Consider the following 16,738-nt stretch of genomic DNA (forward strand, 5'->3'; position numbering starts at 1 on the left):
TGTGCCATGGTCCAATCTTTTCACTAAAATGCATTTAACCACAACTATTTTCTTTGTCTTTGATCAAGAGTATCCGCTGTAAAACTTAAATCTTACTTACGATCACTAAGGTTTTTTTATGATTCTGGCAAACAAACACACAAGATGACGACAACTAGCAGCTACGACAGTGTTCTTTTCCTCTGTCTCCTAACAAGCGCAAGTACTCTTTTGCCTCCAAGCTAAGCCTTGCTCAACCTATACGTCACAATGTTTACAAACAAATGAAAGCATCTATAGGCTTTGGATGTTCATACTGTATTTATTTGTCTGGTGATATATTTGTGTCCTTTTAGCCCTTCTCCCATGTGGATACCAACAGATTATTAATTTAATATTTACATTTATTAAGCCATATATGAGTGTATTACATGCAGTCACTTTTTTAATTCTTACAGTGGTTAGTTAATCAAAATAGTACTGCAGCTTTTACTAATTCCTTCCTGAGGTCTTTTGTACTAAAATTGTGACATTATAACAACTTATCATCTTTGTATTTGTTGATTTGTATACAAAAATAATTATAAAAAAGGCTCAATATCTAATGTCAGGCTTTTTAATTTTTGCACCACAGGGTTAATGTTAATATGGGGGTGCGGGGGGTCTTGGTCTACAAATTAATGATGATATTTGGGGAAGAGAGATCTCTAGAATAAAATATTCTAGTCTTTGCATATGTATCCTATGCTATCATTGGACATCCCTCTAACCAGCATTTTCTGAGGTACGAGTTTTTTTTTTCCCATATGCACTTTTTGTTAAAATTTGGACAATGTATGATCAGTTTTAATTGTATATTCTGATGTCATACAAAAATGAAAATAAAGTTAATTGCAAAAGTTACTGACTTAAACCAAGCAATACAAGTGGTTCTATGTGTGCAGCAGGCTTTATGGTCTAAGGTATATTTTGGTCCTTTTCCTTCTCTAATCTTTTTGTTTACATGCAACAGGACTTGCAGGCGGCCACGGTGAACCCTGACCCCAGTCTAAAAGAGTTTGAGGGCGCCACACTTCGCTATGCGTCGCTAAAATTAAGGTAAAAATTCTCCCCTTTGTTTTTGTGATTCAATTCCCGTTGAATGTTTACATCTGGTTTGTCTCCTATAATTAGTTTTAAAGACCCTGTAAATGTACTCCCCCATTCAGGAAATGGATGCCCGTTAGTGTAACGACTACTCTGGTAAATTTGTGTTCAGTGGAGCTTACGGTCGCCATGGCAAAATTGCCTAGCGAGTAAGGCTGCACGATTAACCGAAATCTGATCAATATTGCATTGTGTGCGATTGTGTGTTCGTGAGACGCTGCAGTTTTTCAATGATTTATAGACAGCAACCCTTACAAAACTCCCCAGATAAGGGCGCTGTTTACTTTGGTCTGAAAAATCGCAATTACCGTAAAATCCGGACTATAGAGCGCACCTGATTATAAGCCGCACCCACCACATTTTAAGAGGATAACCGCTTTTGTACTTACACAGGCCGCACCTGTACATAAGCCGCATGCGCCCACATTAAAACATGTAACACAATCACAAAATTAACCCAAATCCGACCCGCAATTGTAACTGAATATAAAGTACACATTCCAAAATCCACAGCCGGCAAAATAAACGGATAATTGATACTGGTACTTAAAGTTTGATGCAAACCTGCAGAGTCCGGGTCCCATTGAAAATAATCCAAGGGGAAAAAATGTATGTGCTACAATGGGAACGTCGACAAAACAGTCAGATAGTTCAGTCAAACTTATTACCCCCTTAACATTCCGAAAGCTTGCAAAGACGCAAATACGTGTCGAGAACACGTGCGGATGCGGTGTCCATACGATGTCACTCAAATGCATCGTTCCATCATTCGGAAGGTTAAAGTCTTGGGATTCAAGAAATGCCAACCATTCCTTAGTTTCTATTTTCTTTTTCACTCGCAACTTTACTGTGCATATGACAATAAACACTTGGAATTGAGTTTAATTTAAAAATAGACACTCCATTTCATCCATTATCTGCACCGCTTATCACAGAAACATCGAGTTCAGTCTGAAACAAGATACAGGGATAATATATAGCCGGAGTAGCTCACCGAAGTCGTTGTGTTCATAATAATGTGCAGCCAATGTCCTCTTATATCCGTGAGTGTAGTAAATCCAGGAGAATAAAATATTTACAAATACAGAATAGTAAAAAATGCTTTCTGTATGCCATCAACCACGTGCTATACACATTCATCTTTTTCGGCCAATTGCAGGCTTTGTTTTGCCGTTTCAGCCTATGCCAGCCTGTAAATGATAAAAAGGATCCGCCCCTTGACCTCCGAATAACTTTAGCCAATAGTGATCGATTCAACTGATGATTGACACATCTTCTTCAGCCAATTGCAGGCTTTGTTTTGCCGTTTAAGCCTATGCCAGCCTGTAAATAATAAAAAGGATCCGCCCCTTGACCTCCGAATAATTTTAGCCAATAGTGATCGATTCAACTGATGATTGACACATCTTTTTCGGCCAATTGCAGGCTTTGTTTTGCCGTTTAAGCCTATGCCAGGCTGTAAATGATAAAAAGGATCCGCCCCTTGTCCTCCGAATAACTTTAGCCAATAGTGATCGATTCAAATGATGATTGACACATCTTTTTTGGCCAATTGCAGGCTTTGTTTTGCCGTTTAAGCCTATGCCAGCCTGTAAATAATAAAAAGGATCCGCCCCTTGACCTCCGAATAACTTTAGCCAATAGTGATCGATTCAAATGATGATTGACACATTGGTTAGCCAATAAAACGCTGGTAAATAAATCCCAGCATACACCGCGGACTACTTGGCGTTCGGGGGAAAATCTAGTCGGCGGCTGCAAGTTAGTTGGAAGACTTTGCGACTTAATGTTTATCCATAAATAAGGCGCACTGTATTATAAGGCGCATGGTCAGCTTTTGAAAAAAATAAAGGCTTTTAGGTGCGCCTTATAGTGCGGAAAATACGGTACATGGTGAGGATATGTCTACGCTAATTTAAATTGTGCACAAGTTAAGAAGTTGCAGTCTTCCTCGGCGCATATATTCCAACGGTCTAAATCTTAACTTTTGTACTCGAGCGCCGCTGGCGGCTGTTAGAATAATTACATAAATTGGCCGTATCACTGAATAAGCCGCAGGATTGAATGAATGGGAAAAAAGTAGCGTCTTATACAGGGAGTGCAGAATTATTAGGCAAGTTGTATTTTTGAGGATGAATTTTATTATTGAACAACAACCATGTTCTTAATGAACCCAAAAGTCTCATTAATATCAAAGCTGAATATTTTGGAAGTTGGAGTGGGGCTTTTTTAGTTTTAGCTATTTTAGGAGGATATCTGTGTGTGCAGGTGACTATTACTGTGCATAATTATTAGGCAACTTAACAAAAAACAAATGTATACCCATTTCAATTATTTATTTTCATCAGGGAAACCAATATAACAGCTCAACATTCACAAATATACATTTCTGACATTCAAAAACAAAACAAAAACAAATCAGTGACCAATATAGCCACCTTTCTTTGCAAGGTCACTCAAAAGCCTGCCATCTATGGATTCTGTCAGTGCTTTGATCTGTTCACGATCAACATTGCGTGCAGCAGCAACCACAGCCTCCCAGACACTGTTCAGAGAGGTGTACTGTTTTCCCTCCTTGTAAATCTCACATTTGATGAGGGACCACAGGTTCTCTATGGGGTTCAGATCAGGTGAACAAGGAGGCCATGTCATTAGTTTTTCTTCTTTTAGACCCTTTCTTGCCAGCCACGCTGTGGAGTACTTGGATGCGTGTGATGGAGCGTTGTCCTGCATGAAAATCATGTTTTTCTTGAAGGATGCGGACTTCTTCCTGTACCACTGCTTGAAGAAGGTGTCTTCCAGAAACTGGCAGTAGGACTGGGAGTTGAGCTTGAGTCCATCCTCAACCCGAAAAGGCCCCACAAGCTCATCTTTGATGATACCAGCCCATACCAGTACCCCACCTCCACCTTGCTGGCGTCTGAGGCGGACTGGAGCTCTCTGCCCTTTACCGATCCAGCCACGGGCCCATCCATCTGGCCCATCAAGACTCACTCTCATTTCATCAGTCCATAAAACCTTAGAAAAATCCGTCTTGAGATTTTTCTTGGCCCGGTCTTGACGTTTCAGCTTGTGTGTCTTGTTCAGTGGTGGTCGTTTTTCAGCCTTTCTTACCTTGTCCATGTCTCTGAGTATTGCACACCTTGTGCTTTTGGGCACTCCAGTGATGTTGCAGCTCTGAAATATGGCAAAACTGGTGGCAAGTGGCATCTTGGCAGCTGTACGCTTGACTTTTCTCAGTTCACGGGCAGTTATTTTGCGCCTTGGTTTTTCTACACGCTTCTTGCGACCCTGTTGACTATTTTGAATGTAACGCTTGATTGTTCGATGATCACGCTTCAGAAGCTTGGCAATTTTAAGAGTGCTGCATCCCTCTGCAAGATATCTCACTATTTTTGACTTTTCAGAGCCTGTCAAGTCCCTCTTCTGACCCATTTTGCCAAAGGAAAGGAAGTTGCCTAATAATTATGCACACCTGATATAGGGTGTTGATGTCATTAGACCACACCCCTTCTCATTACAGAGATGCACATCACCTGATATGCTTAATTGGTAGTAGGCTTTCGAGCCTATACAGCTTGGAGTAAGACAACATGCATAAAGAGGATGATGTGGTCAAAATACTCATTTGCCTAATAATTCTGCACTCCCTGTAGTCTGGAATTTACGGTAGTTTTTTTTTTTTCATCCCCAAATCATGCAGCCCTACTAGAGAGTATATCACTGTGTTGCATTTTTCTAGGAACTGTCCAGCAGTGGAGGAAGAAAAATCCAGCAGTAGCAACAGTGACCCACAATCTAAGGTAAAGATTTCATTTAGAAAACTCACACTCAGGCACTGTGAAAAAAATCATTTTGGGGTCAAGCTTGCTTATTGGCACCATCTTGTGAAAAAAGTTTTAACTTATTTTTATTATTATAAATATTATTTTAAATTAACTTATACGAAGGATGACAATTATGTTTAATGAAGTAGAAGAAGCCAGCGCTAGTTTCAGTATATAAAGAGAAGTTAGCTTTCCGGCCTGGATTAGGACAACACTATTTTTTTACCTGGGCAGCACGGCGGGGCAGTGGTTGGCGCATGTGCAGCACAGTTCTGAGGTCATTCGATCGAACCTCCTGTGTGGAGTTAGCATGTTCTCCCCGTGCTTAGTTGGGTTCCCTCTGGGCACTCCGGTTTCCTCCCACATTCCAAAAACATGCATGTTAGGTTAGTTGTCTGTCCCTGCGTGCCCTGCGACTGGCTTGCAACCAGTCCAGGGTGTCCCCTGCCCACTGCCCGAAGATAACTGGGATGGGCTCCAGCACCCCTGCGACACTACTGAGGATAAGTGGTGCAGATAATGGATGGATGGAAAGTTTTTGACGTAGAAAGATAAACTAGCTTTTTTTCTGCGGATGAAAAACGCTTGTTTTTGGTGAAATAGAAGAAGCTAGATTTCAGGACGGAAGATAACGGTAATTTTAACTTCGAAAGAGAAGCTTGTTTTTCAGCATTGAAGAAGCTAGATACAGTATCATCACAAAAAATAACACTTGTTTTAGAATAGAAAGACAATAGCTTTGGGACGTAGAAGACAACGCAAGTTTAATGAAGTAGTAGTTTTAGCATAGAAGTCAAGTCAAGTCATTTTTATTTGTATAGCCCTTAATCAAAAAGAGTTTCAAAGGGCTTCACAGGTTATTACACATAAGCAGTTTAGGTTATTCAAATGCTATAGAGTAGAAGTGAGTTTTAAGCTTAGATTTAAACATTTCCAGTGAGGTTGCAGATCGGATCTCAGGGGGAAGAGCATTCCACAGCACCGGTGCTCGGATGGAGAATGCTCTCGAACCTGCGGAACACTTCTTGGCTCTTGGGATCACCAGAAGACCGGCGCTCTCAGAACGAAGGCTTCGGGCCGGAACATAAGGGGAAATCAGATCTGAAAGATATGAGGGGGAAAGTCCATGTATGATTTTGTATAATAACAAGAGAACCTTGAAATCACATCTTAGGCTAACAGGGAGCCAATGCAGGTTAGCCAAAATTGGGGTGATGTGATCGTACTTTTTTGTCCTAGTTAAAAGCCTCGCTGCGGCATTTTGTACCAGCTGAAGACTCTTGAGTCTGGTAACTAACATTTCGGTTAAGACGCAAGAAATTGAGTGACATCTACTCTTTTATCTCAGTAAGGCAGGCCTCCAAATTTGCACAGTTTAGTGTGGCAGATTCCTCTATCGGGAGATATAGTTGAGTGTCATCTGCGTAGCAATGGAAACTGATATTATACTTTCGAATAATATCACCTAATGGAAGCATGTAAATGCTGAAAAGAAGGGGGCCAAGCACTGAACCCTGCGGAACACCACAGGTAACACTAAAGGGCTCAGATGTCATTTCGCCATATTTAACACAGTGCGTCCTATCTGAGAGGTAGGATCTAAACCATAAGAGGACGTTTCCTGAGAGACCAATCCATTTTTCCAACATTTCTAGTAAGATATTATGGTCCAGTGTGTCAAAAGCAGCACCAAGGTCCAGCAGCAGCAAAAGTGATGAAGCGCCAGTGTCCATTGCCCGTAGGAGATCATTGGTTACCTTAATCAGAGCTGTCTCAGTAGAGTGGTTAGCCCTGAATCCTGATTGCATTGTTTCAAAAAGATTGTTCTCGGATATGAAATCATTCAGCTGCTTTGCCACTACTTTTTCAAGTATTTTAGAAAGAAACGGTAGGTTTGACACAGGTCTATAATTACCAAAGCTTTTTGGATCAAGGTTGGGTCGTTTCAGTGTGGGTTTAATAATGGCGGACTTAAAAGCCGCTGGAACTAGAATATACCTTTATTGTCATTGTTACAAATGGGCTAACATATTGTGACAACGAAATTGGGCATGACACTCCAGTTTTACACATAGTGAGGGTATGAGCAAGAAGATAAAGGAACAGAGAAGATAATGTTATAAAACAAGGGGAATAAGGCTATAGTTATAATTTACATGGTATTTACACAACAATGTCAGCATGTGGGATGTTACATACAGGGCAGGGGTCATCAGTAATTGATTTTTGGAAAAAAAATTAATATTTAAGTGCGAAAAAATTAATGTTAATTTTTTCGCGGCAAGGCCAATTAATGGGTATTTATTGGATTTCTAGCCATTAATTGGTAATTTAATGGTATACTAACCGGTGACGACAGGAAATTTTCTATCGATCCAGGATTGGATGACTCCTGCTTCTTTGCATCACTTTCTTTCTTCAAGTGCTGACTTTTAATGTGGCTTTCCAAATTGCTCCAACCGGTGTTGCGCCGTTGGATGCGCTCGGCGCCACATGAGCAGCGCCATTTGCCGTTGACGACATCAATCTGTGTGAAGTACTCTCTAACCATTTTTTCCTTCGGTCCCATAACCGTGCGAAGATTACAATCAATACAGCGTAGTAGTAGTGGTGTACAACGTGTGCGTATGTGCATCCACGACGTACGTGCTTGAGGCAAAACGTGAGCCAATCAACAAGCCCGATTTTGTCCCGACCAATAAAAAGCTGCTTTGCAACCACTCTACGTACGTACAGCTACCGTGTTTCCCTGAATATAAGGCCGGCCTTACTTCAAAATCATCGTAAAAAATTGAGGTTTTGAAATAAAAATATGTGCGAAAGTAATAAATTTTCGCTAAAAATTTCTTAGAAAAGCATTGCCGTTGTTAAATAACGTTGATATCTACGGTTTTCATAGGTAATAAGAGCCCGAATATTTTCGCAATTAATGGGTCGCAATAATTGATAATTATTTAAATTTTGCAATAAATGGATTTATGAGTTTAAGCAACCATTCCATTAATTGTTCGCAATTAATGGCATTAATTTTTCACCAATCATTTATTGCTGACCCCTGATACAGGGTTGTCGTGATAACGTTGTATCGTAACGGTTGTGCAATATTGCATTTGGTGCAAAGTCATCATGGTGCAAAAATAGTCCGCATATACATTGGTGCAAGCATAGACATCATAGTGCAAAAAAAGGAAATGGTCAGACATTGTGCAATTTGAGCATTAAACGTAGTGCAGTCGACATGTGCAAGAACAAGACTTGAGTAACATTATATTCGTATGAGGTAGTGTTGGCACGAGTTTTCAGTTTTTGTGCGGTGTCTGTTGAGCAGTGAACAAACATAGTGCAGACAGCATGTACGTGAGTACCATTTTACATACGTGTGAGGTAGTTTTTTTGCAACAGTTTTCAGTTGTTTGTGCGGTGTCTGTTTAGGGTGGTAATGGCTGTGGGGAAGAAACTGTCTCTGAGTCTGTTCGTTTTTGCTTTGTGTGACCTGTAGCGCTTGCCGGAAGGCAGCAGGTCGAAGAGATGGTGGCCGGGGTGAGAAAAGTCCTTGACGATGTTTTCTGCTCTGCTGAGGTAGCGAGAGCAGGCAATGTCCTCCAGACTGGGCAGAGAGCAGCCGACGGTTCTCTGGGCTGTTTTTATGATCCTCTGGAGCTTTTTCCTGCCTGCTGCTGTGCACCCCGCATACCACACCGTGATGCAGTATGTTAGGATGCTCTCCACTGTGGCTTTGTAGAAAGACACCTGCAGCTGCTGTTTTAGGTTATTTTTCCTGAGCAATCTCAGGAAGTGCAGTCGCTGCTGGGCCTTCCCTACCACCGCTCTGGTGTTTGCAGACCAGGAGAGGTCGTCGGAGATGTGCACGCCCAGAAATTTGAACGAGTGGACTCTCTCTACGCAGTCTCCTTTTATGATGAGTGGTGCTGGATTCCTGCCATTCCTTCTGAAATCCAGAATCAGTTCTTTTGTTTTTGTTGTGTTCAATATGAGGTGGTTTTCCGAGCACCACGTTGAAAGTGACTCAACCTCATCCCTGTATGCCGCCTCGTCCCCTTCAGAGATGAGGCCGATCAAGGTGGTATCGTCAGCAAACTTAATAATAGTGTTTGTGGGGTGGGTCGGTGAGCAGTCGGAGCTGTAGAGGGTGAAAAGCAGGGGGCTCAGTGCACAACCTTGGGGGGAGCCAGTGTTCAGTGTTAGGGTGGGAGAGACGTGGGTACCGAGTTTCACCGACTGTGGGCGGTTGGAGAGGAAGTCCATTATCCAGTGGCAGATGGAGGGAGAGAGTCCTAGGTGTGCAAGTTTCTCCACCAGGATCTCCGGGATAATGGTGTTGAAGGCTGAGCTGAAGTCCAGGAAGAGCATTCTGACGTAGCTCCCCCGGTGGTCGTGGGTACCGAGTTTCACCGACTGTGGGCGGTTGGAGAGGAAGTCCATTATCCAGTGGCAGATGGAGGGAGAGAGTCCTAGGTGTGCAAGTTTCTCCACCAGGATCTCCGGGATAATGGTGTTGAAGGCTGAGCTGAAGTCCAGGAAGAGCATTCTGACGTAGCTCCCCCGGTGGTCCAGGTGTTTCAGCACGGTGTGAAGTGCTGTGTTTATGGCGTCGTCAGTGGAGCGGTTTGCCCTGTAGGCAAACTGGTGGGGGTCCAGTGTGAGTGGCAGGGAGTTTTTGATGTGCCGGGACACTAACCTCTCGAAGCACTTCATGACCACAGGCGTGAGAGCTACAGGCCTGTAGTCGTTGAGGCTTTCCACTGCTGACTTTTTGGGGACGGGAATGATGGTGGAGGTTTTGAGGCAAGGTGGGACGGTCGCCTGTGACAGGGACCGGTTGAAGATGGCAAACTTAATAATAGTGTTTGTGGGGTGGGTCGGTGAGCAGTCGGAGCTGTAGAGGGTGAAAAGCAGGGGGCTCAGTGCACAACCTTGGGGGGAGCCAGTGTTCAGTGTTAGGGTGGGAGAGACGTGGGTACCGAGTTTCACCGACTGTGGGCGGTTGGAGAGGAAGTCCATTATCCAGTGGCAGATGGAGGGAGAGAGTCCTAGGTGTGCAAGTTTCTCCACCAGGATCTCCGGGATAATGGTGTTGAAGGCTGAGCTGAAGTCCAGGAAGAGCATTCTGACGTAGCTCCCCCGGTGGTCGTGGGTACCGAGTTTCACCGACTGTGGGCGGTTGGAGAGGAAGTCCATTATCCAGTGGCAGATGGAGGGAGAGAGTCCTAGGTGTGCAAGTTTCTCCACCAGGATCTCCGGGATAATGGTGTTGAAGGCTGAGCTGAAGTCCAGGAAGAGCATTCTGACGTAGCTCCCCCGGTGGTCCAGGTGTTTCAGCACGGTGTGAAGTGCTGTGTTTATGGCGTCGTCAGTGGAGCAGTTTGCCCTGTAGGCAAACTGGTGGGGGTCCAGTGTGAGTGGCAGGGAGTTTTTGATGTGCCGGGACACTAACCTCTCGAAGCACTTCATGACCACAGGCGTGAGAGCTACAGGCCTGTAGTCGTTGAGGCTTTCCACTGCTTACTTTTTGGGGACGGGAATGATGGTGGAGGTTTTGAGGCAAGGTGGGACGGTCGCCTGTGACAGGGACCGGTTGAAGATGGTGGTGAAGACCCCAGCCAGCGGATTGGAACAGTCCCTGAGTACCCTCCCTGGTACTCCATCCGGGCCAGTTGCCTTCCTGGGGTTTATGGTATTCAGCGCACGCCTGACTTCGTGCTCCTGAAATGTGAGGGAGTTGCTGCTGGTTGTTGATGGGTGTGATGTGGCTGTATGTGGCCTACCAGCTTCAAAGCGAGCGAAGAACTGATTAAGGTCCTCAGCTAGTGAAGCCTCAGCCTCAACAGTTGCCAGGTTGTGGCCTCTGAAGTTGGTGATGTGTTGGAGGCCCTGCCACATCCTCCTCGGGTCATTTCCAGCGAAGAGGTGCTCGATCCTCCTTGTGTAGGCTGATTTTGCTTCCTTGATGCCTCTCTTCAGGTCAGCCCTGGCCACCCCGTAAAGAGCCTTGTCTCCAGACCTGAAGGCGGTGTTGCGGTGTTTGAGGAGGGTGCGCACCTCGCTGGTCATCCAGGGTTTTTGATTTGGGTAGTTTTTGACTTTTTTATATACTGTGACTTCATCCGTGCAGTAACGGATGTAGGATAAAACAGTGTCAGTGAATTTTTGGAGGTCATGGTGTTCAAATACCTCCCAGCAAGTTTGATCAAAACAGTCCTGCAGCTTGGAGAGGGCTCCCTCAGGCCACGTTTGTATTGTCCTCGTTACAGGTTTTGTTTTCCTTCGGATGGGGGTGTATGAGGGGGTAAGGGATAGGCATATGTGATCCGAATTTACTAGGTGGGGGAGGGGGGAAGCTTTGTATGCGTTTTTGATGTTGCTGTAAACGCGGTCCAAAGTTTTTTCACCCCTTGTTGCACAGTTCACATGTTGATAGAATTTTGGAAGAACAGTCCTTAAACATGCATTATTAAAGTCGCCAGCGATAATGAAAGCTCCGTCGGGGTGTGCAAGCTGTTGAATGTTTATGGCAGCGAGTAGAAGGTTTAGCGCTGTGCTAGCGTTAGCATCCGGAGGAATGTAAACAGCTATCACAATGAGCACAGTTAGCTCTCGCGGTATATAGAATGGTCTACACGATACCGCGAGAAACTCTAGATCGGGCGAGCAGTGTGCATCAATAATTCTGCTGTTATTGCACCACGCATTATGTACGTACACCTACACCTGAGGAGAGTGATATATTTATAATATTTAGAACTGAAGGTGCAAGGACGCCAAAAAGACCTTTAATAAGTGAACCTGGAAGCGGGTCGCACTAGCAAGTCGTCGGTTTGGCCATATTCACCATCTGTTTAAGATTATTGAGTGACAGTTCACTAAATCGGGACAAATTCCCTGGACAGCCCCCATGCCGTGCGTCTATAGATTTCAGCGCTTTAGTATGTGTTGTATTAATACTCATCTCATCTCATCTCATTAGCCGTACCGCTTATCCTCAGTAGGGTCGCGGGGGGCTGGAGCCCATCCCAGCAATCATCGGGCAGTGGGCAGGGGACACCCTGAACTGGTTGCCAGCCAATCGCAGGGCACACAGGGACAGACAACGCATTCGCTCATTCACACTTAGGGACAATTTGGACCGGCCAATTCACCTGAAATGCATGTCTTTGAGCTGAAGTCCAGGAAGAGCATTCTGACGTAGCTCCCCCGGTGGTCGTGGGTACCGAGTTTCACCGACTGTGGGCGGTTGGAGAGGAAGTCCATTATCCAGTGGCAGATGGAGGGAGAGAGTCCTAGGTGTGCAAGTTTCTCCACCAGGATCTCCGGGATAATGGTGTTGAAGGCTGAGCTGAAGTCCAGGAAGAGCATTCTGACGTAGCTCCCCCGGTGGTCCAGGTGTTTCAGCACGGTGTGAAGTGCTGTGTTTATGGCGTCGTCAGTGGAGCGGTTTGCCTACAGGGCAAACTATTAATACTGTCTTTAGCAATTTCTTCCTGTATGCATTGAATCTTCTTAGTAAAGAAGACCATTAAGTCATGGGCTGAATGGGTGGAACTATCTGGGATAGTCTGTTGCCTTGTAAGCGATGCTACAGTGTCGAAAAGGACTTTGGGATTGTTCTTTTGTGATGCAATCCCCTTCGAAAGGTAGGCTGATTTTGCAGAAGCAAGGGCCGCCTTATAATTCAACAGACTGTCACACCAGGTTTGGTGGAAAACCTCAAGCTTAATAGCGCGCCATTTTCTTTCAGATTTCCTGCATTCTTGTTTAAGGGATCTAGTTTCACCATTAAACCACGGCGTGCGTCTTTTAGGTCGTGATTTAAGCCGTATGGGCGCTACTAAATCCAGGACACTAGCCAGGGTAGCATTAAACTCATTCATGAGTGAGTCGATAGAGCCTTTGTATGAAGGAAAGGACACAACTGCTCCTGGAAGACGATCGGAGAGCTCAGAAAGTGTGCCAGTGCTTATATTGCGTCCACTAAACCCTTCAGCTTTTTTAGTACTACAATTAGCTAGTACCTCGAATGTAACTAAATAATGATCTGAGATAACTGTAGTACACAGTAACACCGTCATGTTTGAGGTTGAAACTCCTCGAGTCAGAACCAAATCTAGCGTGTTTCCATCTTTATGAGTTAGCAAATCAACGAGTTGGTTAAAACCAAATGTATCAATTAGAGACCGAAACGCAACAGTGAGTGAATTGAGTGGGGAGTTCATATGAATGTTAAAGTCCCCCATGATTGTAATTTTGTCTGCATAGGTTACTAGTTCAGACAAAAGTTCGGCGAATTCGTCCAAGAAAGCTGTGTATGGCCCTGGTGCGCGATAAATAGTTACTACATAAATTGACAATAGAGATGACCGCATAACAAGAGCCTCGAACGCCTCGTAATTATTAGAGGTACGTGAAGTAAATTTGAGCGTTTGTTCAGAAATTAGCGCGACACCGCCACCCTTCTTCAACGTGCGTGCTACATGGCTACTCATGTACTGTAGTGTTGAGGAGAAGCGTGATTTAGCGGTAAAAACTCGTCCGGGCGTAACCAAGTTTCACAGAGACCGATACAGTTAAGTTTATAATCGCGAATAATATAATCAACAAGTAAAGCTTTAGGAGCGAGCGATCTAACATTTAAAAGACCAAATTTTAGCTTTGCTGAATCGTTTAACTTAGCTGTAGTCTTTGTAGAGATCGTCACAAGATGGCGCCGTTCGGGTGCGTTGGTTGACCCGTAAGATCGATAAAAAAATAATGGTTGGATTAGACACATCTTCATGTCTTTCTTGCTCCTTCGACTTCACACGCTTCCCTGCACGACAGCCCCGCTTCTGCTTTCTGTCTTTGCGCCGTCTTCGTCTTTTCTTAGGTAGAGTGGGTAGCCACGGAGAACCCGAATCCCTTTGAAGCTCGTTCGGGATATCATGGGTGGTATAAAAAGTGCCCGAAAAGTCGAAATTTAGACGCCCACCCAAATGAATAAGTTCCTCCTGACTATGAGTCGTATTGGCCACGCATGTGTCCAAAAAAGAAAGTAGGAGAACGATAGTAAGTAGCAGGATAGCCAGATAGCAACTAGCCGCAACGTAAACACACGCCACCATGTTGGAACCGGAACCCAAAATAGGAATAGAAGAAGATTACACTATTTATTGTGGCATATTTTAAGACATTATTGAAAAAGTGGCATTCCTAAAAACACTGCACATCTCTATTGAAAGAAAGAAGAAAGCTACATCAAAAACCATTATAGCTCACTACTAAGTCTAACTTTTTTTACTGAGTACATTAATTTGTTTTAAACCAAGATGCCCACGTTTAGAACAAAATTAATCATCATGACATATTATGATGCAAAATAAGTATTTTATTGCAGAAAAGTTTTGTACTTCATTTTTGTAATTTCAAGGTTTTACATTGTACTGTTTATTTATTTACACTTGACTTAATTTCCATAACTTTGTGCAATGGAAGATTATTCAGTTGTCATGTATACTGTTCCAGTTTTAACGCAATATAACGGTTCAAGTGGAATATCCCGGTTGTGTGTAGTTCCCATTTCAGATGTAAACACTTTATATTAAAGGTGAACATATTATATTTTTTCATATTCACAATTCTTCATATTGTATATTTTTTTGTGCAACCGTAAATTCGTTGTAGAAATACAATGATAACAAAGGGAGGTCTTCATTGACTTGAAAAGCGCTATATAAATGCAGAACAAATGCAAAATACAAACAAAGGAGATTATGATCCTGACGATAAACGTCCTGACAGAAGGGAAAGCAATAGTAACATCTGCTGGATATATTGCGGAACTGTTTTCATTGCTCTAAATGCAAAGTCACCATGGCGTTTAGGTCTGTAGGAGGGAGACTTGTATGTGCTTGCTCTCATTAACCTCACTCTCATAAGTAGTACATTCAGACACTCCACAGACCTAATAGTTCATTTTCCATTAATAAAACACATCGCTCTACTTTATAAACTGGGTCAACCGTTTTGCCCAAGGTTTATGCGACATTATTGTTGTTTGCAATTTTTACTTTAATCCTTCCCGCAGATTGCTTGGCTGTTAAAAATTGTATCGGGCACTTTATAAACTATTGATTTCCTCAAATAATCCAGAAAAAGGATGAGAAATTTCAAGAGTATCATCTCTTGTCGGGATGTTTGTCGGAGTAGGTTGGACAAGGTGACACAGTCCTGGCTGAATGGGCAATAAATATTTCATGAAGACATGGCTTCCTGTTTGTTTTCAGTTTCCTGTCTGTGGCTAGCATGATAAAAATCCTTCTCCTTGTGATCACTTTTGGCAAATCGCAATACTTGGGTCAATTATTCGGTGCCATTTGAGTCCCAGTGACATAAAATGGTATGTTTTGTGTAAAAATGGCCCTATCCTTTTTTTTGCTTCTTCTAGATTGTCTTGTATGCTTAACTGCCCTTTAAAATAGGGCAAATAAACTACTTTGATTGTAGTACAAGTACACTAAAATGTCCCCTTTCATTCATGTTTGATTGACTTCTGTTACAAATATAAGCAAGGAAATCCAATAGGTTAATGGTTTTTCATCATTTCTGTATTGCCTTGAAGATAATATTCCTCACCTAATGTCAATTTCAGTTATTACTGCAGTTCTCATGTTTAAAATCATGAAAATATGATGTGCCCACCAGTCACTCTGACAAGAGTTCTATAGAAAACATCCTGGTTATCATTTTAGTCACATGACTCTGATGTAACATTATTTTTGGTGGAGGAGAAGAGTAAGTACCACTCTTTAATCCACCTTTTAAAATTTTTTATTATGGTTTACTCCTGAAGAAAAGCCCAACACGTCTACCCCATTACGCTTATTTGTAGTGGGGATCAATATTTGTTTTGTAATTGTGATCTGGTTATTGGTTAATTAACATGTGAAATATCTTGCCTATTAATCATTGTATACTAGCTTATTTTTCATCATATGAGTATTAATAGCTAACCTAACTATTAAATGTCCCCCCTATTACCACTATTCATTGTAACAGGGGACACATTTGGACTATCTCATGTGTGAAGTAATTGGGGAAAAAAACATGTTTGAAACTTTTATCCTGAGCTGAGCTGGACCAATACATTTCTACTTTGAAAGTCCCTTTTTCAGAATAAATATTTAAAACAATGAATATTTTGGTTCCGCTAACCACTTGGGTCGTAGGGGCACCATTTTCTGTGGTGTGTCCGAGGCATGTACAGCCTGGTGGTGCCATTCCTCTCCAGGCCAACAAATATTTCCACCCGGTCTCAAATCGGGGACCTTTTGTGTGTTAGGCGATCGGCTAACCACTGCACTACAGAAGCACTACCATGCTGAAATGGCACCCAATTGTAAGAATGACCCATTTTTATCATGCTTAAAATTAAAGGTCAGCAACATTTTTGAAGTGGAGATACTTTTTAGTTACTGACTAATGTGAAGGGCAACCAGATTGCCATGCCAATCTAAAATAACAACTTAACATGTTATTACTATGTTTGTTTCTAAGTTTTAATAGAAGTAGGGTATAATAGGCTCAGCCAACCACTAAAACATCAGCCTTGTTTAAGGTCACTGAGTGATGCACATTCGAAATTATACGTTTAATTTAAAAAAAAATCAAATGGGAAGCTAGCTTTGAGTGTGGAAGAAGACGCTAGTTTTGTTGTTAAAGTAGATAGAAGGGGCTAGCTTTAAGCGTTGTAATACGTTAATTTTTGGCATAGAAGGAGAAGCAACAGAAGAAAA

The 16,738-nt window shown here is 42.8% G+C and overlaps 2 protein-coding genes across 4 annotated transcripts in view; one reads left to right on the forward strand and one right to left on the reverse strand.

The window, feature by feature from the left end:
• The window catches only part of LOC148361961 (amyloid beta precursor protein binding family B member 2-like), a 199,470-nt gene that overhangs the window by 115,233 nt on the left and 67,499 nt on the right, over positions 1-16,738 (forward strand). For all 3 annotated transcript variants that reach the window (XR_015851176.1, XM_088342828.1, XM_088342827.1), the window contains 2 exons: positions 992-1,077; positions 4,868-4,928. Coding sequence is in view for 2 of the 3 variants with exons in the window: in XM_088342828.1 (XP_088198954.1) it covers positions 992-1,077; positions 4,868-4,928 (147 nt within the window). In the remaining variant the exon portion in view is untranslated. The remainder of the gene's footprint in view (positions 1-991; positions 1,078-4,867; positions 4,929-16,738) is intronic.
• Positions 10,324-11,111, reverse strand: LOC148361962 (uncharacterized). Its single transcript, XM_088342897.1, has 2 exons — positions 10,739-11,111; positions 10,324-10,676 (listed from the first exon to the last, which is right to left on the reverse strand). The coding sequence occupies exons 1-2, from the start codon at positions 11,022-11,024 to the stop codon at positions 10,324-10,326; spliced, it is 639 nt and encodes a 212-aa protein (XP_088199023.1). The 5' UTR covers positions 11,025-11,111.

This window comes from Urocampus carinirostris, chromosome 8, assembly GCF_059441175.1.
Source record: "Urocampus carinirostris isolate Australia breed hairy pipefish chromosome 8, RoL_Ucar_1.0, whole genome shotgun sequence".
In the NCBI taxonomy this organism is placed as follows: domain Eukaryota; kingdom Metazoa; phylum Chordata; class Actinopteri; order Syngnathiformes; family Syngnathidae; genus Urocampus; species Urocampus carinirostris.

What these genes read in the sequence shown, in the direction of transcription:
- LOC148361962 (XM_088342897.1), bottom strand. Translation starts at nt 11,024, where the DNA reads ATGACCAGCGAGGTGCGCACCCTCCTCAAACACCGCAACACCGCCTTC. An exon ending in CTTCGCTCGCTTTGAAGCTG is followed by an intron (nt 10,677 to 10,738) that starts GTAGGCCACATA and finishes CTCACATTTCAG; the next exon opens with GAGCACGAAGTCAGGCGTGC.